The 24,826-nt window shown below is 34.9% G+C and overlaps 1 protein-coding gene and 1 pseudogene across 5 annotated transcripts in view; one reads left to right on the top strand and one right to left on the bottom strand.

Annotated features, from left to right (window-relative positions):
* The window catches only part of COP1 (COP1 E3 ubiquitin ligase), a 247,303-nt gene that overhangs the window by 91,252 nt on the left and 131,225 nt on the right, over positions 1 to 24,826 (top strand). For all 5 annotated transcript variants that reach the window (XM_072733092.1, XM_072733089.1, XM_072733091.1 and 2 more), the window contains 2 exons: positions 9,194 to 9,308; positions 14,595 to 14,730. In XM_072733092.1, coding sequence (XP_072589193.1) covers positions 9,194 to 9,308; positions 14,595 to 14,730 — 251 coding nt within the window. The remainder of the gene's footprint in view (positions 1 to 9,193; positions 9,309 to 14,594; positions 14,731 to 24,826) is intronic.
* LOC112921694 (cytochrome c oxidase subunit NDUFA4 pseudogene) lies at positions 22,783 to 23,289 on the bottom strand (annotated as a pseudogene).

The raw sequence follows: 24,826 nt of genomic DNA, 5'->3' as shown, positions 1-24,826 counted from the left end.
ATTGCTTCAAAATAATGAAAGCTTTTTATATCCATTTCATCTTTTTGATAAAAAGAAAAGAAAATGGTAAAAAATGTAAAAGTTTATTTGTAAAAGTTCAAGAAAAAAGAGTGAAAATTCAAATCATTAGCTCATATATAAAATAATACTTACCTTCCCAAATAATACAAACAAAATATGAAGTAATGTAAGGTTACAAAACAGTCGCCTAATAGATACGGCTCAGGATTTTTCAAAATTGGAAATAATCTTCCGTGCTGTGTGTGGTTGTGTGAGTTTGGGAGAGGGGAAGAGAGTTGGAAGAATATTTGGCAATATATGCATAAGATGTAAGCAAAAATGTGAATTGATCATTATATAGTTAGAGATTTATTATAAGAAATGATTCAAAGTACTGGTAAAGATTATATGCCAGTATTATTTGTATAGATAAAAATTCTGCAAAAATAAATACTCCCAATCATAGTAGAATAGCTATGGAACCTATGGTACAGCTGTAGGTTTTATTACCTTTTTAATTTTTTTATTATTTTAAAAGATCATTCATTCATTCATTATTCATTCATGATAGAGCGAGGCAGAGACAGGCAGAGGGAGAAGCAGGCTCAATGCCGGGAGCCCGATATGGGACTCAATCCCCGGACTCCAGGATCGCGTCCTGGGCCAAAGGCAGGCGCTAAACCGCTGAGCCACCCAGGGATCCCTATTACCTTTTTAAAAAAAAGATTTATTTATTCTTGAGAGACACAGAGAAAGAGGCGGAGACATAGGCAGAAGGAGAAGCAGGGTCTCCATGGGGAGCTTGATGTGGGACTCAATCTCAGGACCCCAGGATTATGACTTGAGCTAAAGGCAAGAGGGTCAACCACTGAGCCACCCAGGTACCCGTCTCCTTAAAAATCTTAATTGTTCCTCAGTCTTATATTACACTGACATTTTTGAAGAGTATTCAGTTATTTATTTTGTAGAACATCCCTCAATTTGAATTTGTCAGATGTTTTCTTATGATTAGATTCAGATTATCCATTTTAACCAGGAATACTACAGAGATGTTATTGTACCCTTTTTTTTTAGTTTCTCATATCTGGGTACATATGATACCTCTTTGCTAAATACTGATGATGTTAACTCAGATCATTTACCTGTCAAATTTCGTTATTGTAAAATTACCATTTTTTCTCATCTGAGATCTTAATAAATCTTAGTGAGAACAGTTATTGGTATGGCTATTGCCCAAATGATAATTTTTAATTCCTTATTATACGTTTTAGCATTTCTACTATAAGGAAGATCTTTCCCTCCTCTTTGTTCATATCCTTATGGGTTCATGGATTTGTAATTCATTCTGTTAATCATTTTGAAACTTAAGTTGTCCCATATTTGTATAGTTGGAACTCTTTCAAGTTGATTTCCACATCCTTTTGACATGTTCCTATCATTCTTCAGGTACCTCCTTACGTCGTAGACAAAAAGGTGTTCCAGCATCATCTTGTACTTAACTTGCCCCAGTCCTAGAATCAGCCATGTATCCAGGAAACACTATTTCTTTTCTTTTAATGGAGAATGTTATGTAAAAAAACAAGATATGGGTTTTAAGTGTGCTCGTTGCTCTTCCAAGTTTCTGTGCTTGTAGGCCTTCCAAGTGGACAGAACTAGGAGACATATGTATATGTATGTTTATATAATCTATGTTATCTATACAGATATATATATATGCATTAATTACATATTAATCACCTTAAGTGATTAATGAAAGGATCACAAAAGTCAAATAGTTTATGCTTCTGGAACAGCTTGATTAAAGGCACTGGATACCATACAGCCAAGCAGGAGGAGGATACTCATTGAAAGGGATGTGGTGATTTCAGGCCTAGGCTTCTTTGTCCTTCCACACTGGGTCACATAGGAATTGCTTTTTCTCCAGGTTTAGAACTACTACTGGCTTGTGTCATAAGTACCTCAGTAATAGGAATCCAAAGATGGCTTATAGGCAGGGTCTCTTATTTTAAGTTAGTCATGTAGGCAGTACATTCTAGTTATGTAACCAGCCTTTAAAGCCTCTACTGAAACCAGGTATGAATCATAAAGCCATTTATTATTACTAAACAATACTGACAGACTAATACATCGCTCTAGAACATCCTACTGACTTATGGTTACAGAATATCATTTATCTTTTTTTAGTGAATATGTTCCATAATGTGGGCAAGAGTCTGGAGATCACCACGTGGGCAGTCCAGACTAGCTGAGATTAATCCATGCTTCTCAGTATATAATAATATTTATACAATCATATATGTATTTCATACATATATAAAACATAAGCATGTATTAAGCATGTCTTTCTATTTCTGTATCTGCCCATTAGTGGGTGAATGCATAGAAAAGTTGCATGCATACACACACACACACACACACACAATAGTAGATTATTCAGCCATAAAAAAAAAGAAAATCAGGGTGCCTACATGGCACAGTTGGTTAAGTGTCTGGCTTTGGCTCAGGCAATGATCCCAGGGTCTTGGAACTGAGCTCTGAGTTGCTCTCCTTGCTTAGCAGGGAATCTGTTTCTTCCTCTCTCTTTTCTCTGTCTCTGTCTTTCTCTCTAATAAATCTTTAAAAAAGAAAAAAAGAAAATCTTGGCTACAACATGGATAGACCTATAAGTTATTATGTTAAGTGAAATACTACATCAGATATTTGGTCAATGTGGCCATTTTTCTTTAGGGATAATCTAGATCAACACAACACAAGTGATGAGCATTTCCTTTTGATTTTTAGCCATGTTTATATCCTACCTATATATCTAGATCTTTTTTTTTTTTTCTAGGTCTTATTCTGAACATGTTCATTCTGATGATTGGCCTTGTAGATTATTTACAGCCAGTTCTATCTGTCCCTTCACTATTAGCATATTTCTTTTCATTTATATTAATTTTATTTGTAAATTTAGTAATTAATATATAGCGATGGGCTAGGTAATGCATTTTTACCAAGAATTATGAAGCAACCTAATTTTGGATGGATTAGAAAGGAATTGCACTGAAAAAATAAATTAAGGAAAAGCTAAGAGTAAATAGCAAAATGATTGTGAAAAAAGTTGCTATAAAAACTGGAAGGCTCGGTGGTTTAGTGCCTGCCTTCAGCCCAGGGCGTGATCCTGGAGTCCCGGGCTCCTGGCATGGAGCCTGCTTCTCCCTCCTCCTGTGTCTCTGCCTCTCTCTCTCTCTCTTTCTCTCTCTATCATAAATAAATAAATACATCTTAAAAAAAAAACAAAACTGGAAGGCAAACTGTTTTTGACTGCTTCTTGTATACTCTTGATTTTTGTTATGTAATCATTCTCACGTTTCAAACTAAAATCTTTTCTGTATTTCCATTGAACAGATCACTTTTTATTTATTTATTTTTTAAAGATTTTATTTATTTATTCACGAGAGACAGAGAGGCAGAGACACAGGCAGAGGAAGAAGCAGGCTCCATGCAAGGGAGCCTGATGTGGGACTCGATGCCGGGTCTCCAGGATCACGCCCTGGGCCAAAGGCAGACACTAAACCACTGAGCCATCCAGGGATTCCTCCCTCTCCCTTTTTTAAAGATTTAATTTAGAGCAGATCACTTTTTAAAAAAATCTAGATTCTTCTGCTTAGAATTCATGAAAATTATGTTGGTTTTTAAAAAGGAATATATTTCATGAATATGTAATTTAGAAGCACAATTGCAATTAAAGAAACTCAATGGGCTGAGCTCTTGATGTTAATTACTAGAACATTAATGGTACTTCTTACAAATTCCATCACTCTGCCTCATGTCCAGAGCTTCGCTTCTTTTCTTTTCTTTTTTAAGATTTTTATCTTATTTATTCATGAGAGACAAACAGAGAGAGGCAGAGATAGGCAGAGGGAGGAGCAGGCTCCCCGAGGGGAGATTGACATGGACTCCATCCCAGGACCCGGGATTACCCCCTGAGCCAAAGGCAGATGCTTAAGCTCTGAGCCACCCAGGCGTCCCCAGAGCTACTTTTCTGATAGTTGTGTTTATCAATGAGTTGCCTTTTTAGAATAGTTTTACTGTGCATATATGTAAGCCTGTATTATTTGGTTTAGCTATATGTAGACTTTCTAAAAATGATATTATGAGTAGTTTTTTCCAGAATTGTTTTTTAGACTTTAGTTCCTGAGTTTAGTAGCTGTTTGTTCTAGTTCTATGGGTGTAGTTGATTCATCAGAGTTTCTGTTTTTGATATTAAAGGCATCTTTGTACACATGTCTCCTGATTGTTCAGGTGCAAGAGTTTCCCTAGATATCGTACGTAGGAGAGGAAGTGAGAGTAACAGAGTAGACATATCAATGTTTTTTGTATTCTGAGATATCAAATTCTTTTTAAAGTCTTTTTATTAATTTAAAGCTCCTATCACTGAAGTATATGAATTCTAGTTTCACCACACATCCTTGTCAGTAATTAGTATTATTCAACCTCTAAATGGTTGCCACTTTAGTGTATAGGAATATAAGTTAGTTGTGGTTTTAATTCTTATTTTTCCGACACTCTAAAGCCAGCATCCTATATTTATTGTCCTTTACTTTATGTGAAATAGCATTTGATGTCTTTTCTAAGTTTTTTATATCAATCTTCTGTTTTTTTACTTGAAGAAACTTATATATGTATATTCAAAGTAGTAATAACTTGTTTCTTAGGTGTTGCAAATGTTGCCAATATCATCCAGTTTGTATCTTCTCTCTAATGATGAATTTTGATCAAGAGTTTCTTAATTGAAGTTATTGAATTTGTAACTTTCATAATCAGTGCCCTTTGTATTCCATTTAAGAAATTCTGACCTATTGAGATTATAAACATATCTAGTGTCACAGCACATGCCAGTTTTGTAAATGTCCCATGTATGCTTAAGAAAAATCTGTTTCTCATTGGATACAGCGTTCTATATGTAATTCATTAAATTTTAAAAATTAGATCATATCGATTTCTCTGTTGAGTTGATGAGGTTAATCTTCTGCTCTTTTGGTGGGTTTGTCAATGTCTGTAGGAAGTTTTGCTTTATATATATATTTGAGGCTGTACTATTATATGTATACTAGGTGTACAATTATCACATTGAAACTTTTACACTTCCCGGTGCTATTTCCTGTTCCATTAATGCTTTTCATCTTGAGTCTGTTTTTCCTCCTTTGATTACATTTGCCTAGTGTATTATTTTTCATGTTATTACTTCCAGGTTTTCAGTGTCTTTATGTTTTCAGTGATTTTTTTGGCTGATAGCATACAGTTTATATTTTAAAATTCCTTTCTATCACTAATTTAGTATATTTATTACAATTATTGATATAGTTTCACTGTTTTACTCTTTAATGCTTGCTATTTGTCTCAATTTTTGTGTTTTTCTCTTATGTTTTTACCCCCCTTTTCCTACCATTTTAACATTTTAAACATTACCTATTCTGTTACTATGCTTTCAGTAGTTATCCTTGAAATTTATCCAAACTTAACACCTAAACAGAATTTAGACCTATTATCATATTTAATTATTTTTTTAATTTTTATTTATTATTTATGATAGTCACACATAGAGAGAGGCAGAGACACAGGCAGAGGGAGAAGCAGGCTCCATGCACCGGGAGCCCGACGTGGGATTTGATCCAGGGTCTCCAGGATCGCACCCTGGGCCAAAGGCAGATGCCAAACCGCTGCGCCACCCAGGAATCCCCCTATTATCATATTTAAAAATTTTTTTAAAAATCCAATATAGTTGACATACAATGTTATATTAGTCAAGTGTACAATATAGTGATTGAGTAATTTTATACATTACTCAGTGTTTATTGTGATAAGTATAGTCTTAATCCCCTTTACTTATCTCATACACCTCCCTATCTTTTTTTTTTTTTTTAAAGATTTATTTATTTATTCATTTGAGAGAGAGGGAGAGAGGCAGAGACCTAGGTAAAGGGAGAAGCAGCTCAATGCAGGAGCCCAATGCAGGACTCGATCCTGGGACTCTGGGATCAATGCCCTGAGCTGAAGGCAGACGCTCAACCACTGAGCCACCCAAGCGTCCCTATATCTCCCTATCTACCTCCCCTTTAGTAGCCATCTGTTTGTTCTCTGTTAAGAGTGTTTGTCTCTTTTTCTTTGCTCCTTTGTTTTGTTTCTTAAATTCTACATATAAGGGAAATTATATGACATTTGCCTTTTTCTGACTTAGCATGTACTATCTGGATCCATCCATGTTGTTGAAAATGGCAAGATTTTGTTCTTTTTCATGGCTAAGTAATATTCCCTCCTCTGTGCCTATGCGTGTGCACACGCATGTGTGTACACATGTGTGCTTGACATCTTTATCCATTCTACTGTGTGTGTCTCTGTGTATGTGACTTCTTTATCCATTCATTTATCAGTGGATGCTGGGGCTGCTTCCATAGTTCAGCTATTCAGATAATATTGTGGTAAACCTATGGTACTTGTATCTTTTTGAATTAGTATCTTCATATTGTTTGGGTAAATCCATAGGAGAGGAATTACTGGATCATATTGTGGTTCTATTTTTAATTCTGTGTAGAATCTCCACATTCTGTTTTCCACAGTGGCAGTTTTCATTCCCACTAACTGTGTACAAGGGTTCCTTATTCTCTTGTCAACACTTGTTGTTTTTTGTGTTTTTTTACTTTAGCCATTGTGACAGTTGTGAGGTGATATCTCATTGTGGTTTTCATTTATATTTCCTTGATGATCAGTGATGTTGAACATATTTTCATTAGATTTAACACCTTAATTACTTTCCTGAATAATGTAAGTGCTCCAGAATTGAGACTTTTTTCACTCTTCTGATTTACATGCTTTTTTTTGGTGTATTTACTCTGTCTTATTCTTAAGGCCCGTAATTTTAATATTCTAATTAATGTTAAAAACAATGTTTAAAATACTTAAAATTACTTATTTGGTTAGACTTTTCTTCTTTTCATTTTGTGTCTCAGGCCTTCTGGTTTCAATACTGAATTTTTTAAGCACATGATTTCACACTTTTTTTTAAAAGAAATGGATTATAGGCAGTAGTCTTTGTTTTCATTCACATGAAAAAAATGTTTATTTTGTTGCTGGATAGTTTTGTCAGGATTTGAATTTTAGATTGGAGTTGTTTTCTCTCCACTTTTTGAGCATATCCAAAGTTCACTCCCCTAGCCTCTTTTATTGCTGTTAACTATTTTAGTTGTTGGTCCTGTCAGGTAAGTTATCTTTTCTGTCTGATTGTTTTTAGTCTCTGTTTCAAATTTTCTGTCCTTTTTTCTTTTATCCTTAGTTCTGGTTAATTCCTTTAGATTTATCTTCTGGCTCACAGATTTACTTTTCAGCCTCTAAATCTCAGTTTTAGTGTTTTTTTCCTTTTATAGGTATTTGTACATTTAAGTATTGTTCCTTTTGTCTTTGCCCTCCTCTGCATCATTATATTTTCTTTAATATCACCTCTCTGATTCAGCTTCCTCTTTGGTTGGTTGTCTCTTATGCCTTCTAAAGTTGTCTTATTTATTTTCTTGTGATCCAAGCAGTGCTTTAAAATACGCTTTTTATCTACTATCTTGTTTTTTATTTAAGATTTTATTTATTTATTCATGAGAGACACAGAGAGAGAGACAGATCCAGGATCACGCCCTGGGCTGAAAGCGGCACTAAACTGCTGAGCTACCTGGGCTGCCCTCTACCATCTAGTTTTAGCAAGGGTCACTTTACAGTGTTTTATTCAAGGTAGTAGTACCTTAATATTTATTACTTAAATACATTTGCAGTTGTATAGTTATGGTTAACTTGTGTCATCTCAAGTTCTGGTTACCTGTCTCATCTTTGTGTCTGTGTGCCTCGAGCGTAATCATAGATGATAACCATTTGTAAAAAGAATGGTCTTATCCTTTGATTTAACATGGCTTCAGCATATTATATATTGAGGATCATAGGTTTTTGTTTTTCATAGATTTATATGCCAATTTTAGGTTTTTTGCCAATTTACATACCAATTTCAGGTATTTCAGGTTTGCTGGCTTTATATATATCTGATTTAGTTATTCTGATCTTCTAATGTGTATGTCAGACTAGTCTATACATGTTTCACATTACTGCCCCTTAATTAATTAATTATTAATCAATTAATTCATATTACTGCCCCTAATTAATTAAGTTTTAAAAATATATTATTTATTTATTCATGACAGACACAGAGAGAGGCAGAGACACAGGCAGAGGGAGAAGCAGGCAGAGGGAGGAGCAGACTCCATGCAGGGAGGCCGACTTGGGACTCGATCCTGGGTCTCTAGGATCACACCCCGGGCCGAAGGCGATGCTAAACCCCTGGGCCACTGGAGCCGCCCTGCCCCTTAATTTAGTAATCAGTATTAACTTAAATATATACTCTGACAATCAAGTACTGTTTCTGTTATTCAAGGAGTCCATATAAGGGTGGTGAAAAAGTAGTTTTCTTTTGAACATTGTTTTCTAACAATTTCTTTATCTTAAAATCCTCAAAATTGTAAATTTAGCATGATAGTTCTAATGATTTCTGTTTTCATTTAATTTGGAGAGTTGAAAGAGGTTTCCTATTTCATTCTTATAAAATTGGCCTTTAGAGCCTATTTGCATATTTTATTTTATTTTATTTTATTTTTTGGCTAGAAGGCTTGAGCTTTATAGCAAACCATATTGTACCAACCAGGGGGTGGGACTCACCACTTGGTGGGACTCACCACTTGCCCCTGCAGGGCTGTCTTGTCCGCCTACCCCAAGTGGCCCCATCCTCAAGCCTTTTGCCATTCGTAGAACTCCCTCCTCTCTGGCCTGTGGGCCACCGGTTCCTCTCCCCACCTATGCACCCCCCTGTTACCTGAGGTATGGTACCTGAGGTATGGTAATAGATTCACCCCCTCCCTTCCATAGTATAACCTGACTCCCCAGGAATTCTAGGCTAAGGATCAGGACCTGGCCCCCAATTCCTCCTCATGGCCTCCCAACCCTGAGCTTATTTGCATTTTAAAATAAAAATAGAAAAATATGGTCTAAGAACTATGAGTATTTACTATTTGTTGTTATTTTAATGTGTTGACATTTTGAATTTGCAATCATTTAGATATTCTGTGCAGAAAAAGACTGTCATTTGTTCTAAGTTACAAGTGTCTTTTCTTGTTAACTACTTTAGACAAAGAAGCAGCCTTGGTATAACAGCACATTAGCATCACGAAGAAAACGACTCACTGCTCATTTTGAAGACTTAGAGCAATGTTACTTTTCTACAAGGATGTCTCGTATTTCAGGTACATATTCCAGACTTCTTAAAATATATCGAATTCATATGTCAGATCCATTTCTAGCTTCTTATGCTGGATTTATATAAAATCCTATTTATAAAGCAAAAGTGTGTATTTTCAACATATTCTACCAGAGTGTTCTGGAGGTTCTTAGAGATCTTGAAGAACATTGCTTTCCCATAGCTATTTTTTTTCTCCATTTAAGAAATTTCAATCTTTATGTAGTGAGCTATATGTAAAGTTAAGAAAAACATCAGCCTTGAATGTGTTGCTAGGAAAAATAAATCCATTCAATTTTCTCTTATTATTTTTTTTCAATTTTCTCTTATTATTAAATATTATTATTAAATACTAAGTATTTATTAAGTTCTAAGCACTATCATTTTGGGTAACAAAAAGATGAACTGATTTCTCTTGTCTCTTCTTGTCTCTGTGATATTATATGTTATACAAGTGTATTGGGAATAAAGAAGAATATCCATTAATATAACTTAGGAATGAAAAATCTGTGCCAAGTTGAAAATGGATAAATGGAATGATAGCTGTGTGGATTTTATAGGATTGTATTTAGTCAAGACTAAAATTCATTAACTAAATAAGGTAATTAGAAACATCTTCAACATAGAGGAAATGACTTATGCAAAGTCAAGGACATGTTAGCATTGGATATTTTCATTGCTTTCAAAAAGTAATGTAGTTCTGCCCTCAAGCTGTGAGTCTTCTCAGTGTCTTTGCTCATCAATGAAGTAGAGACATTAACACCATCCCTGTGTTTTTTGTTTTATTTCATTGTTTTTTAATATTTATAGGGGATGTAAATATATCTATTCAAAATACAAAGATTGGTATAAGTTAGGTGCTCAATTAGACACATTGCTAAAATGAACAATACAAGAAACAATAGGTGTTGCTGAGAATGTGGATAAAGGGAAATCCTCTTTTATGTTGGTGGGAATGCAAACTGTTGTAACCAGTCTAGAAAACAGTATGGACGTGCCTTAGAATGTTAAAAATAGAACTTGTGATCTAACAGTTGCATTAGTAGGTATTTATTCAAGGATACAAAAATACAGTTTTAACGGGGGGTGGGGGGCATGCATCCTGATGTTTATAGCAGCATTATTAACAGTAGCCAAACTATGGAAAGAGCCCAAATGTCCATTGAGTGATGATGAGTGATAAAGAACAGGGGGTATGTATAAACAATGAAGTATTACTTAGCCATCAAAAAGAATAAAATCTTGCCATTCAGAACAACATAGATGGAGCTAGAGTGTATCATGCTAAGCAAAGTAAGTCACTCAGACAAATGCAAATACCATATAATTTCACTTATATGTGGAATTTAAGAAACAAAACAGATGAACATATGGGAGGAGGTAAAGAGAGGAAACAAACCATAAGAGACTCTTAAAGAATAAACTGAGGGGTGTTGGAGGGAGGTAGTTGGGGGACGTGCTTGATGGGGAATGGGTATTAAGGAGGGTACTTGTTTGTTATGATGAACACTGGGTATTGTATGTAAGTGATGAATCGCTGAATTCTCCTGAAACCAATATTTCACTGTGTGCTGACTGACTAGAATTTAGATAAAAATTTGAAGGAGAAAAAAAATCTACTTGCTGTTTTAGACCTTTGTGCAAGTTTGCCTTAGGGTGGTGATGGAGGAAAAAGAAGATTTTCATAGGCAGTCTAGGAGGGAGCCAAGCTCTGTTTATGAATGTGTATGAAATTAATGATCAGCAGTTGTAAAGATGGAAAGCTTTCATTGTATCATATTGCCTAGGAATTGAGATGCTATGGAGCCTCTATAATCGTCTGAAAACTGTAGTAGGAAGCTGTGAAATTGAAAATGGTTTGAGACCTACATTCTGATTGGCAGAGGGCTCATATTAACCCTGTTAGATTTTGTTTTTGGTACAATGTTGAAATACAGCCTAAAGCAAATGGCAGACATTTAAAAGAAAAAGAGAGGAAAGAGAGATTGGGGAGTAATTTTTAAGTAACTGCATGCTGTGGCATAGTAAAGGTGTATTCATAGACCAATTTATTTTGGGGATGTAAGATTACTGGAAGGTAGAATAGATTAAAACCAGGAGGAAGGCTTGATGTCCATTTTTATGGGCATGGCTCTCTTGTACTTAAAATATGTTGTCCTTAGTGTGTAAGGAGTCTTAAGTTTATCTTACTGAATTTTCACACTGACTACACCTATATTGCTGAATATGAAGTTCTTCCTAGTGCCTTTGACTGTGAAGAGGGAATTTTAACTTCTACATAATGGAGTTCATAATATTTGATTATCATTTTGTGTATTTTTAGATGAGAACCCACCTCCCTATTTTTGACTTTCAATTTTCAACTCTGAAAATGAAAGATGAAGATTAAGAGATTAATGCCTTGGACTCTTAGTTGTAACTGAAAGAGAAGTAAATTAAAAAGCATTAGTAGATAGAAAAGAGCTGCAGAATACAGTTTCACCAACTAATCTGTGATTGGAAAAGTAATAGGCTAGCAGATATGTATGATTATTGGCCAAAATCTACTGAGCAAATAAAATCCTTCCTTTTCATAACCAGATAAAAAAGTTGAATGCCTGTAGTTTCAGATACTAGAGTAGCTATTTTTATTGTTCACTTCATAATTTTGTTAGAAGTAGGTGTTAATGAATAGGTTATGATGGCTAGAGAAGTTTAGCTATCCAGGAAAAGATCATGGTTTTAAACAGAATTTACATTCTTGAATGCTTGTGAATTTTTTGTACTTAGGGATTGGTGTCAAAATATGAAAGAATAGATTTACATTAAATTCATATTTAAACAAATATCTAAGGTGTCTTTCCAGTCACTCTTTTTCTTTTTCCAGTCACTCTTTATTACATTAAATACTCACAGTAATAGGATTATATATAAAAAGAACCAATTAGTTGTTAAATTCAAACCACTTTGTAGTACAGTTGATTTGTTTTATTTCCAACTTGTTGAATTTACTGAGAATAATTTTTGTGGAGCAGGAGCATTAGTTAAGTAACATTATGACCGTGCATTTAATTGAGTTTGTTCCTTTGCTGTTTTTAGAATGGAAACAGTATAAAATTGGAACCTTGATATAAGTTGTTAGGTGAATTTGCTATGTTACTGTTTAAATTTTTAAAATGTAAAATATTGAGGATAGAAGCTTAGTATCAGAGACTAGTAATTGTTTTTTGTTGTTGTCAGTTTTAGATAAATTTCTTCATGTAAGTAGTTAATCTTCAAGATAATATAATACATCCAGATGAATTAAATCAGTTCTCTACTGTCTATCCTATGGTACATTAACTCTGCAGACTTCATGATTCTTATATCTAAATTTCATTGTGTCTACTGTTATTTTCAGAGGATAAATAAGATGGGTAAATCACGGGGCACCTGGGTGACTGGTGCCCCGTTGGTTAAGCATCCAACTCTTGCTTTTTGGCTCAGGTCATGATCTTAGTCAGGGTCATGAGATGGAGCCCCATGTTGGGCTCCCTGCTCAGCAGAGAGCCTGCATCTCCCTCTGCCCCTCTCCCTGCTCATGTGCTCTCTCTCTCTCTCTCTCTCTCTCTCTCTCTCTAATAAGTAAATAAATCTTTTAAAAAGGGGGAGAGGGTATCATGAAAGTTTACACTGAGAAAGTTGTATGTATTTGTATGTGTATGAACTAGGAGTAAGGAAGAAGGTATTAAAACATTGTTGTAACAGTCTCATTTCAAATTTCAGTTAGGAAGCTGACTAAAGTAATTAGGTTTTACTTTTCTTTCTTTAGAAAGGAAAGTACAAGTCCAAACTTGAAGTACTTTTTAAAAACAATGATTTTATTCAGACTTTCTATGTAGTCTTATTCCTAGATTGGACAATAGATAGCTGTATTTATTCTCAGTCTTTTGTGAGATGATTTTGTGATTTAAATTCCACATAGGTTAATTATGATTAATTTACTGAAGTGGACTTTACTTAAAGCATTTATACTGTGTTCTAGTGGATGGAATTAATGTTTTCCATATACCACCAAGACATTTGAGTAGAAGTATTTTATTTTTTAGAATAATTGATATATTACAGTTTTCTACTTCCTTTTCATAATTGGATTTGAAAATTTCAAAGTATAATATGAACAAGTAATTCACTTTCTTTTTACTTAAGCAATTACTTTCTTTTTTTTTTTAAGCAATTACTTTCTTAACCTAAATTATATTATAAATTGTATTTTGAAGGTAAATAAACATGGTCATGTAGATGTAACCCTATAAACATGTTCCTTCATAATAATGAATAGATGTCCTAGTGTATATACTCCTCTGTCCATCCTAACTTTCAACATCGATAAGGGATATTTTTTTAAAGATTTTATTTATTTATTTTATTTTTTAATTTGTATTTATTTATGATAGTCAAAGAGAGAGAGAGAGGGGCAGAGACACAGGCAGAGGGAGAAGCAGGCTCCGTGCACTGGGAGCCCGACGTGAGATTCGATCCCGGGTCTCCAGGATCGTGCCCTGGGCCAAAGGCAGGTGCCAAACCTCTGCGCCACCCAGGGATCCCAAGATTTTATTTATTTATTCATGAAACACAGGCAGAGGGAGAAGCAGGCTTCATGCAGGGAGCCCAACATGGGACTCGATCCTAGGTCTCCAGGATCATGCCCTGGCCTGAAGGTGGTGGCGGTAACTGCTGAGCCACCTGGGCTGCCTGGGATTTTGTTTTTGTTTTTGTTTGTTCTTTTTTTTTTTTTTTTTAATTTCGTTTTAATAAAAGATTAAAATCCTTTTGATCAGAGCCACATTTTCCCCCCAATAAATTGTTGCTTAAGAAATATTTATGTTATGTTTGTTTTTTTTTTTTTTAATTTTATTTTATTTATTTATGATAGGCACACAGTGAGAGAGAGAGAGAGGCAGAGACACAGGCAGAGGGAGAAGCAGGCTCCATGCACCGGGAGCCCGACGTGGGACTCGATCCTGAGTCTCCAGGATCGCGCCCTGGGCCAAAGGCAGGCGCCAAACTGCTGCGCCACCCAGGGATCCCTATGTTATGTTTTTATTGATGGTGAAAGAGACAGTGTCTTCAATGAACCACTAAGAAATTTTTGTTAAAGCTAAAAGATCAGCATTCCAGTTTATCCATGCTAGTGTTCTCTAAATGCTTAAGAATTGTTTGTATTTAGAATATAATTTTAAATCTGTGTATACTGCTCCTTGACTTACATTGCAGTTCAGCTAATTTATTTTATTTTGTTTCTGTTTTTTTGTTTTTTTGTTTTTTCATATAGATGATAGTCGAACTGCAAGCCAGTTGGATGAATTTCAGGAATGCTTGTCCAAGTTTACTCGGTATAATTCAGTACGACCTTTGGCTACATTGTCATATGCTAGTGATCTCTATAATGGTTCCAGCATAGTCTCTAGGTAAGTGTTGGTCAACATTTTTTACTATTTACTTTTGCAAGAGTATCTAGAATTTAATTTGACACGCAGTTTCATTGTTCTAGTTAAGAGCCTGTGTCTGAAGTTAAGTTGCCTCCCAATTTGTAGTTCTGTGGTCTTGGGCAAGTTTCGGAGTTTCTTTAGTCCTCAATGTCTTCGTCTTTAAAATGGAATGATTAATAGTATTCACCTCATAGGGTCAGCTTGTATTATTACAAATGTCTTTGGTTTTGGTGACAGGATATGTTCTTCTCATAAGGGCTCCCCTGTCTTCAGTTTTCTAAAAAAGTTTGTGAAGAATTGGTATTATTTCTCCCTTATATATTTTGTAGACTTCTCCAGTGAAGCCATCTTGGCCTTGAATTTTGTTTGAGAAAAGAGTTCCAAATATAAAATAATTTTAAAAAATAGGACTAATCAGGTTATTGATATTTTTCTTGATTAAACATGATTTTTAGTTGTGTTTTTAAAAGAATTTGTCCATTTCATGAGGGTTGTTGAATTTATGCACATTCACATGTTTGCAATATTCTTTATTATCCTTTTATGTCTTTAGATTATCTAAGATCTCTTTCTCATCTCTGTTATTGGAAACTTGTTTCCTTTATTTTTTTTCCTTAAAGGTCTGGTTTAGAAGTTTATCAATATTATTTGTCTTCTCAAGTAGCTTGTTCTTAGTTTTTTATAGTCTGTATTTTTGTTTCATTGATTTCTGCTCTTAATTTTATTATTTGTTTTTCTTCGCTTTCCCTAGCTTTAATTTGCTCTTTTCTAGTTTCTTTCTTTTTTTTTTTTTTTTTAAATTTTTATTTATTTATGATAGTCACAGAGAGAGAGAGAGAGGCAGAGACACAGGCGGAGGGAGAAGCAGGCTTCATGCACCGGGAGCCTGATGTGGGATTCGATCCCGGGTCTCCAGGATCGCGCCCTGGGCCAAAGGCAAGCGCCAAACCACTGCGCCACTCAGGGATCCCTCTTTTCTAGTTTCTTAAGGTAGAAACTAAAGTGTTCAGTTGAAAGTTTGCTTCTCTAATATAATTTGTGCTTTAAATTTTTCTCTATTCACTGCAGTAGCTGCATCCCATGAATTTTTGGTGTGTTATCTTCTATTTTTTTCCAAATTTTATTTTTATTGTGATAAAATACTTATATACTATCTTAAACAGTGTGCTGTTCACTGGAATTAAATATATACCTTCTTAATATTATGGAAAGGTCACCAGTATCCATCTCTTTAATACTTGACATCTTGTAAAACTGAAAATGCATATCCATTAAACAGTAACTCTTTATTCCCATCTTCCCTGAATCCTGGCAACAACCCTTCTACTTTATTTCTCTATTATTTTGACTACTCTAAGTATCTCATTTAAGTGGAATCACACCTTGTTTGTTTTCTTGTGACTGGCTAATCTCACTTGGTATAATGTTGTCAGTGTTTGTCCATGTTGTAACATATGTCAGAATTTTCTTACTTTTTAAGGCTTCATAACACTCCATTATATGTATGTATATGCCACATTTTGCTTATTTATTTGTCTGTTGATGGACACGTAGGTTACTTCTGTGTTTTTTACCTGTTGTGAATAATACTGCTATGAACATGGGTGTATGGATACCTCCTCAAGACCTTGTTTTCAGTTCTTTTAGGTACATACCCAGAAATGGCATTGCTGGATTATATGGTAATTCTGTTTTTAATTTTTTGAGGAACTGCGATACTGTTTTCCACAGTGGCTATGCCATTTTACTGTCCCATCAGCAGTGCACAAGGCTTCCAGTTTCCCCACATACTTGCCATCACTTGTTATTTTCTGTGTTTTCGATAGTCACCATGCTATAACAGGTGTGAGGTGGTAGTTCTTAGATTTGCTTTGCATTTCCCTAATGATTAGTGTTGTTGAACTTTGTTTCTTGTGTTTATTGGCCATTTGTTTATCTTCCTTAGAGAAATTGCTATTGAAGTCTTTGCCTAGTTTTGAATTTTGCTATTGTTGCATTTCAGTAGTTTTCTCTATATTATGGGTATTAATCCCTTATCAGATTTGTACGTATTTTCTCTCATTTTGTGGGTTGCCTTTTTACTTTGTTACTACTGTCATTGCACAAAATTTTATAATTTTCGTGAAGTTTAATTTGTCTATTTTTCTTCTGTTTATTTGTGATGTCCTATCTCAGAAATCATTGTCAAATCCCAAGTCACAAAAAGAGTTTTATAGTTTTGTGTTTTAGATTTAACTTTTTGATCCATTTTGAGTTAATTTTTGTGTATGGTTTTAGGTAAGGGTCCAAATTTATTTTTACGTAGGTCGATATGCAGTTTTCCCAGCATCATTTCTTGAAAAAGTCCTTTTTCTACTTAATCGTATTGCCACTCTTGTCAAAGAGCATTTGACCACATACATAATGGTTTATTTCTGGGTTCTCTCATCTGTTGCATTTGCCTGCGAGTTTGTTTTTATATCAGTTTTCTGTTTGTTTTCGTTTGTCTCAGAGACACTGAGAGTGTGGACTGAGGGGCAGAGGGAAACGGAGAGAGAGAATGTTAAGCAGACTCCACACCCATCACAGAGCCATACATGGGGCTCGATTTTATGACCCTGAGATCATGACCTGAGCTGCAATTAAGAGTCAGAGTCTTAGCTGACTGAACCACCCAAGTGCCAAACACACTTATCATAGCTTTGTAGTAAATTTTGAAATCAGGAAGTGTGACTCCTCTAAGTCTTTTCTTTTTCAAGATTTTTTTTTTCTATTTCTGCAGAAAATGTCATTGGGATTTGACAGGGATTGCACTGAATCTCTAGATTGCTTTGGGTAATGTTGACATCTTAACAATATTCAGTCTTCTGATCCATGCACATGGGATGTGTCTTTATTTCTTTCTTTAATTTTTTTAAGAAATTTTTTATAGTTTTCATTGTATAAATCTTTCACTTCCTTGGTTAATTCCTAAATATTTTTTTGATGCTGCTGTAAGTGGAGCTGTTTTCATAACTTTATGATTATTCATTGTTATGGCATTGAAGAGATGAAATATTTTTATTTTCATTCAGTTCAAGAAGCACTTATGTTTCAAACTTGATTTTTTTCTCTCATTGATTATTGAGATATATCTTAATAGTTTTCAAATATTGGGATTTTCTAGTTATCTTTTTGTTACTATATTTATGTCCATCATGATGATGACCATTCTTTAAAAATTTGTGGTGAAAATTTCTAATGCACATAAAAATAGAATGGAATAATAATCCGTCATATCGCCATCTTCCAGATTCAGCAGTGATCCAGATTTTGTTACACTTGCTTTATTTATACTTTTTATTTTTTCTTTGCTTAACTATTTGAAACAAATCGCTGATGCTATGTTATTTCATCCTTATATCCTTAAGAATGTAAATATGAATATTTTAAAACCACAGCGCTGTATCACATGTAACACAATTACCAGTAATTCCTTGGTATCATCAAATTGCTTGTTTATTTTAAAATCTCCTAGATAGAATTAAGAAACCTTAAAAAGATTTTTTGATGCAGATCAGAAATTTGGCAGTTTTTAACTTGTCCAATACATTACTATGTATGGTTTTAGATTTGCATGACTAAGATTTTTATTAACATGTAAGAATATTGATCTTGGAATTTAAGATGATAGCTAGAGAAACTTGCAGTAAACCTTTTATGGTATTCTAGCTGGTTAGCTCAGTAGTAAGACAAGAATCATATATTAATTTCTTTTCTATGTATTGGCAATGTGAGTTTTCTTTATCAAGTACTGGCGTGGTTAAAATTTGAACATGGAGTAGATTGTGGGGCTTATTTAATTAATTAAATGAGTGATGAATTCATATAACAAAAATTAGATGACTCCTTAATGTGAGCTAGGCTAAGATTATAACCATGAACAGGCCAGGTATGATGCTTGGATTTAGGAAAGCTCTCAGTATTATTTCAGTGCCTTTATAGAAGCAGTGTAAGAAAGTTTTTGAAACATTTAGATTGGAGTAACAGTGTAACACTACTAAGTTTCCTTCCTTCCTTCCTTCCTTCCTTCCTTCCTTCCTTCCTTCCTCCCTTCCTCCCTTCCTCCCTTCCCTTCCTTTCTTTTATTTCTTTCTTTTGAGAGGGAGAGGGGTTGTGCCTATGCATAAGTGGACTGGGGTAGTGAGGGGCAAAAGGAGAGACAGAATCCCAGGCAGCCTCCATACCCGTTGAGGAGCCTTGTGCGGGTGTCAATCCCACAACTCTTGAGATCATGACCTGAGCTGAAACCAAGAGTTGGGTGCTTAACTGACTGAGCCACACAAGTGCCCCTTATTTTTTTTTTTTTAATTTTTTTTTTTTAATTTTTTTTTTTTAATTTTTATTTATTTATGATAGTCACAGAGAGATAGAGAGAGAGGCAGAGACACAGGCAGAGGGAGAAGCAGGCTCCATGCACCGGGAGCCCGACGTGGGATTCGATCCCGGGTCTCCGGGATCGCGCCCTGGGCCAAAGGCAGGCGCCAAACCGCTGCGCCACCCAGGGATCCCACAAGTGCCCCTTAAATTCTTAACTAGTGTAAGAATGTATAATGTATGTTTTTAAAAATTCCAGAAATGTAGCTTGAATTTGAAATGGCAAAAATAATGTTGGAAGTTTATAATAATGACCTGATATATATGTTTATCTATAATTATTTGGCTCTACTCAACTAAAATATAATGCAGATTACTTTATATTGTAATATAGATTGATGTCCCTTAGCATTGTAAATTTGTCCTGTATTATATTTTCTTTTCCATTACAAAATGAAGAAAAATCCAAAAACCAAGTGAAAATTTCCATCTTAACTTTATATTACAAAAGCAGCATTCCTAGTTAGAAAATGTAGAATTGGTTATACATCTCTAGGATTCAAAAAAGATTTTTTAAAAATCATTTTTGAAAAAAAAAATTCATTTTTGAAAGCCATTTTAGCTTGATTTTAATATAATTTTGGACTGTTTTTTAAATGCTACTAAATCATTTTCCCATATTTTAATTTAAATTCTCATTAGTTAACATATAGTGTAATATTGGTTTTAGGAGTATTAAATCTTGATCATACAAGACATTTATGTCAGAGCATTGTGTATTCTGAAGCAGAAGTTTGCTGAAGATTTAAGTGCGATTTCAGTTTGGGAATATCACCTAATGAAAGTGAGATTAGGAATGCCTGGGTGGTGCAGTTGCTTGAACATCAGACTCCCACACACTACATGGAGGCTGGTTGAGACTATTTTCCTCTTCTCCTGCCCCTCCCCTCAACACCATGTTTGCTTGCACTCTCTCTCTTCAGAATAAATAAGTCTTTTTTTAAAGAAAGTGAGATTAGTTTTATTAAAATATTTTAATTAAAAATTTAAAGGTACCTTTAGTTTCATCTTGCATGCTAACATCAATTTTTAATTGACATCGAATTAACATTTCTGAAAAAAATTTTTTTAAAGATTTTATTTATTTATTCATGAGAGACACACACACACACACACACACACACACACACACACAGAGACAGAGGCAGAGGCAGAGGCAGAGGCAGAGGCAGAGGCAGAGGGAGAAGCAGGCTCCATGCAGGGACCCTGATGCGGGCGGGACTCAATCCCGGGATTCCAGGATCACTCCCTGGGCTGAAGGCAGGTGCTAAACTGCTGAGCCACCCAGGGATCCCTGAAAAAAAATTTCAATTTTGGAGGTTTGTAAGACAGGATAGGTGAAGATTAGAAGGTAGCAACAAGGAAAATAGTATCCAAAGAGACTTTGAAAGTTTCACAGCCCTGGTGATATTTTTCCCTTTCTCTCCTTTCTCATATTCACACACATCATTGATAGTAAACTCACTTTAAAGGCTTTTAATTCCTCTCAAAATAGGAAATTTTGATGAATTTCTTTTGGGAAAAGAGATAAAGATATATTAGAGATGGCATATAATGGTAAATTTGCATTATTTAATGTTGCATTATTTTCATTACATTTTAGAAGAAATTATTCTTACAGTAAGATTGTCTGAAATACCTCTAGTGTGGTCATTTACTGTTGTGAGAATCTCACTGAGAGACAAAGAAACTTTGTAGTAAAGTTTTTCTTTCTTTGCTTAACAGATCATATTGAGTTATTTAATACCATACTTATAATTCCACAAGGTGGCAGCATTTGTTTACTTTGACAGTTTCTCAACTATTAGTAGACAAGGTATGGAAATAAATGACTTGTGGAAGTTAATGGTTTATTGGGAAGTTCATTCTCATGAATACTAGATGGTCCTCGGTTAACAACAGCAAGTGACGCAAAGGATAGAAACTTTTTTTTTTTTTTTTTTTTAGAAACTCGTCTTAAAAATAACAATAATGTCATGTTTTGCAAATTTTCTTAAATATCTAGCGGCCATCAGAGAGGAATGGTTTGAAGCTGTATTGTTTGAACTTACTGTGTACTTAGCAGTAGCTGTTTATTGAATTCTTGGTTTGAAATTTACAAACCTAGATTGTTATGGTTAAAATTGTTACACATTTGGGCAGCCCCTGGTGGCTCAACAGGTTAGCACTGCCCTTAACCCCGGGGCCTGATTCTGGAGACTCTAGTCCCACGTCAGGCTCCCTGCATGGAGCCTTCTTCTCCCTCTGCCTGTGTGTGTCTCTGCGTATCTCTCTCTCTTTCATGAATAAATAAATTCTTTTAAAAAATTGTTACACATTCATTTATAGTTTAGAGGTTATATTAACATTTTTGCTTATACTGTCTCAAATTTTTAAATAGAATTGCAGCAGGGATTAGTAAATTTATAAATAGAAAATGGTTACGTATTGTGGCATTCACTGCTGCTACTAGATCAGTTACTACACTGGTAACGTAGTGTTTGAATATGTGATTACTTTTTTTAAAGATATCTTTGTAAGTACCTTACATGACATTGTATTTCACTAACTCATTTAATCTCTATATCAAACCTATGGAATAAGGCATTGTGATCAGTCCCATTGTACAGAGGAGGAATTGTCGTAGAGAGAAATTATCTAATTTGTCCAAGTTTAACACAATGCTAGTGAATGATAGAATTAAGATTTGAACTGAGACATTGTGGCTTCTGAGTTCTGTTCCATTATTAGTCCCTTTAGGACCTGTTGAAACATTATACTTTTGAGACATCCAAAAGAATAAAAGGAATGCTTGCTTTTCTTTCTTTCTTTCTTTCTTTCTTTCTTTCTTTCTTTCTTTCTTTCTTTCTTTTCTTTCTTTCTTTCTTTTCTTTCTTTCTTTCTTGATTTTATTTATTTATTTATTTAGTGGGGGCAGCAGGAGAGGGAGAGAATCTCTAGTAGATTTCCTGCTGAGTGCAGAGCCGGACATGGGGCTTGATCCCACAAAACTAAGATCATGACCTGAGCCAAATTCAAGAGTCCAGTACTCAACCAATTGAGCCATCTGTCTTTTGAGTTTCTGATACTTGGCATACCTATTACTTTCTTGTCTAATTTGCCTTTAGTATTGAACATGTTTTTTAAATTTTCATTTCATGTAGCTATTCTATTAGAATGCCACTCTTGCCATAGCCTGAAACTATTCATGGTCAGCCTTTTTCTTTTTTCTTTTTATATTTTTTGGTTGTTGCCAGTTATAGGGATTGTTTTTCCTAAATTTCAATTTTTAAAGCCAACCAGTGCTGATCTTGGTTTAGGCTAACTTATTATTATTATTTTTTAAGATTTTATTTATCTATTTGAGAGAGAGCAAGAAAACACAAGGCAGGGGGAAGGGCAGAGAGGGATAAACCGAGCAGGAAGCCCAGTGCGGGGCTTGATCCCAGGATCCTGGGGTCATGGCCTGAGCAAAAGGCAGACATTTAAGGTAGTGAGCCACCCAGGTGTCTCTAGAGTAACTTTTAAATACATTTTGTATTGTAGAATGTTATGCGTTTTTAATTTATATTTAGAAACAGATTGCCAGGTAATTGAATGACTTGTTTTCTAAGGAGAAATTATGACTTTATTTTATCTATTTAGTTTTGAAAAAAATTTTTTTTTTTCCAAGTTTCAGATATTTATTATTCAGTGTAAACCCCAACACAATACACCAACATGATTTCGTGCATTTAGAGGGGAAATATTTCCTGGATAAGTGGAAAATTGTGCGGATGGCTTCTGGAAGACCTTCATTCTAAGCAGCTTTATAGTGAAACATTTCATTTAGAAGTCTGGACCTTCTTTCTTCAGTTTGCTGTAATCTACATTCACTGAATAGAACTTGTATTGATCATTGGGACCCAGTTTGTTCCAAGGTTCTGAGTTATTCTTCCTATCCCAACTAACATCAGGATTGAACAATGCCAAGCGCAACACATAGAGTGCTGCTCCAGTACCTCCTGCCCCAATAAATATGAAGAGGGGGATCAAGCTCGGATGCTTCTTGGCCTGACCGATGATCTGGCGTAATATGGTTGTGGCAGAGGTCTCCCGCGCAGGAGAAGGAAAAAAATGTTTTGTTTTTTTTAAGTAGGGCTTGAACATGGGGCTTGAACTCATGACCCTGAGATCAAACTCCCAACCCTGAGATCGGGACTTGAGCTGAAATTAAGTCAGACGTTTTAACCCGCTGAGCAATCCAGGCCTCCCTATGACTCGTTAGAACTGCTAATGAACTTTCTTTTTTCAGAAGATATTTTTGTTACCATCCTACAAATTGGGCTATCTGGGATCAATGAGAGATGTTAGGAATTGGGAGTACAGAGAAAAGGATTTCCTTCCAGAATTTTGCTCAGGCCCAGTCTTTTAAAGCACTAATTAAAAAAAAACAAAAACAAAAACAAAAAACTGCATTCTAAACTTGAAGTTTCATCAGGAAATCGGTCTTATCTTACTCCCTGCTGACTCCTTATTTCTGGCAAATGATAGGTGCTTAATAATAAGTATTTGTTGAATGAATGGAAAACTCTTTTGCCTGCTCTGGGAGGATCTAGAGGGCTCTAGCAGTTGTCCAACTTAACTTGCATTTATATATTTGCTTGCTGTTAAGTGTTCCTTTGAAGAAAGTATCCTTAGGCTAAAAAAGAAGTTTGTAAGTTACCAATGACACATAACAGAAAAATAAAGTAGTGTTAACTTAAAACAGAGAAGTCTAGGGTTGTCAGCAAGTGCTGATGAGTTTCCTACTTATATAACAATTCAAGACACAGGTTAAAAGTGAGATACAAACAGTCTAAGCTTACATATTAGAAGCTGCTACATCCTTTCCTTCCCTCATAGCCTCTACCCTAAAATTTCTTGTTGTCATTTGCTCATTTTTCTGTTTTCTTTTGCCCTTGCTTAGGCTGAGGCTTGTCAGTAGTGCAGAGTGATACCGTGAACTCAATTCTTTGTACACTTCTTCCCTAATAGTGTTAACTGGGTTAGCATTTGAAATTTTGTCACTGATCAGAACATAAAGTACATGCCTGTAACAAAGGTTTAGAATTAGAATATTTGCTTTTTATATTTATTTTTTTAAAAGATTTTATTTATTGATTGATGAGAGACAGGCAGAGTTACAGGCAGAGGGAGAAGCAGGCTCCATGCAGAAAGCCTGACGTGGGACTCGATCCTGGGTCTACAGGATCATGCACTGGGCTGAAGGCAGTGCTAAACCACTGAGCCACCCGGGCTGTCCGAATATTTGCTTTTTATGATAAAATTACTTAATTTTTGTTAATCTAATGACTCCCTTCAAATAAAGTAGAAGAATTAGAATAGAACTTTTTGGTATCCAAGAGACAGAAACAAGAATACTGTCTTAGGTTAAGAGTTTTAAAAAGAAGAGATATATTAGTAATAGGAAATATTTATAAATTTTTAATTCTTTAGTAAAAGCCTGTATTTTTATAATTTATAAATTAAAGAAAATAGGGTAAAACCCATTTATTTTATAGAGTTTTCTAGTTAATAACCTGTTACACTATGCTGTGAACAGGTTGCAATATACCAAGATATTTTTTCTTCTCTTCTTTGGTATAGTAGGGTGGGGTTGGGTTGGAGAACCAGCTTATACCCAGCTATCCTCAGGACAGAGGGATCAACTCCATATTTA

Source organism: Vulpes vulpes, chromosome 13 (assembly GCF_048418805.1).
Source record: "Vulpes vulpes isolate BD-2025 chromosome 13, VulVul3, whole genome shotgun sequence".
Lineage (NCBI taxonomy): Eukaryota > Metazoa > Chordata > Mammalia > Carnivora > Canidae > Vulpes > Vulpes vulpes.
This window is presented reverse-complemented; position numbering and strand designations above follow the sequence as displayed.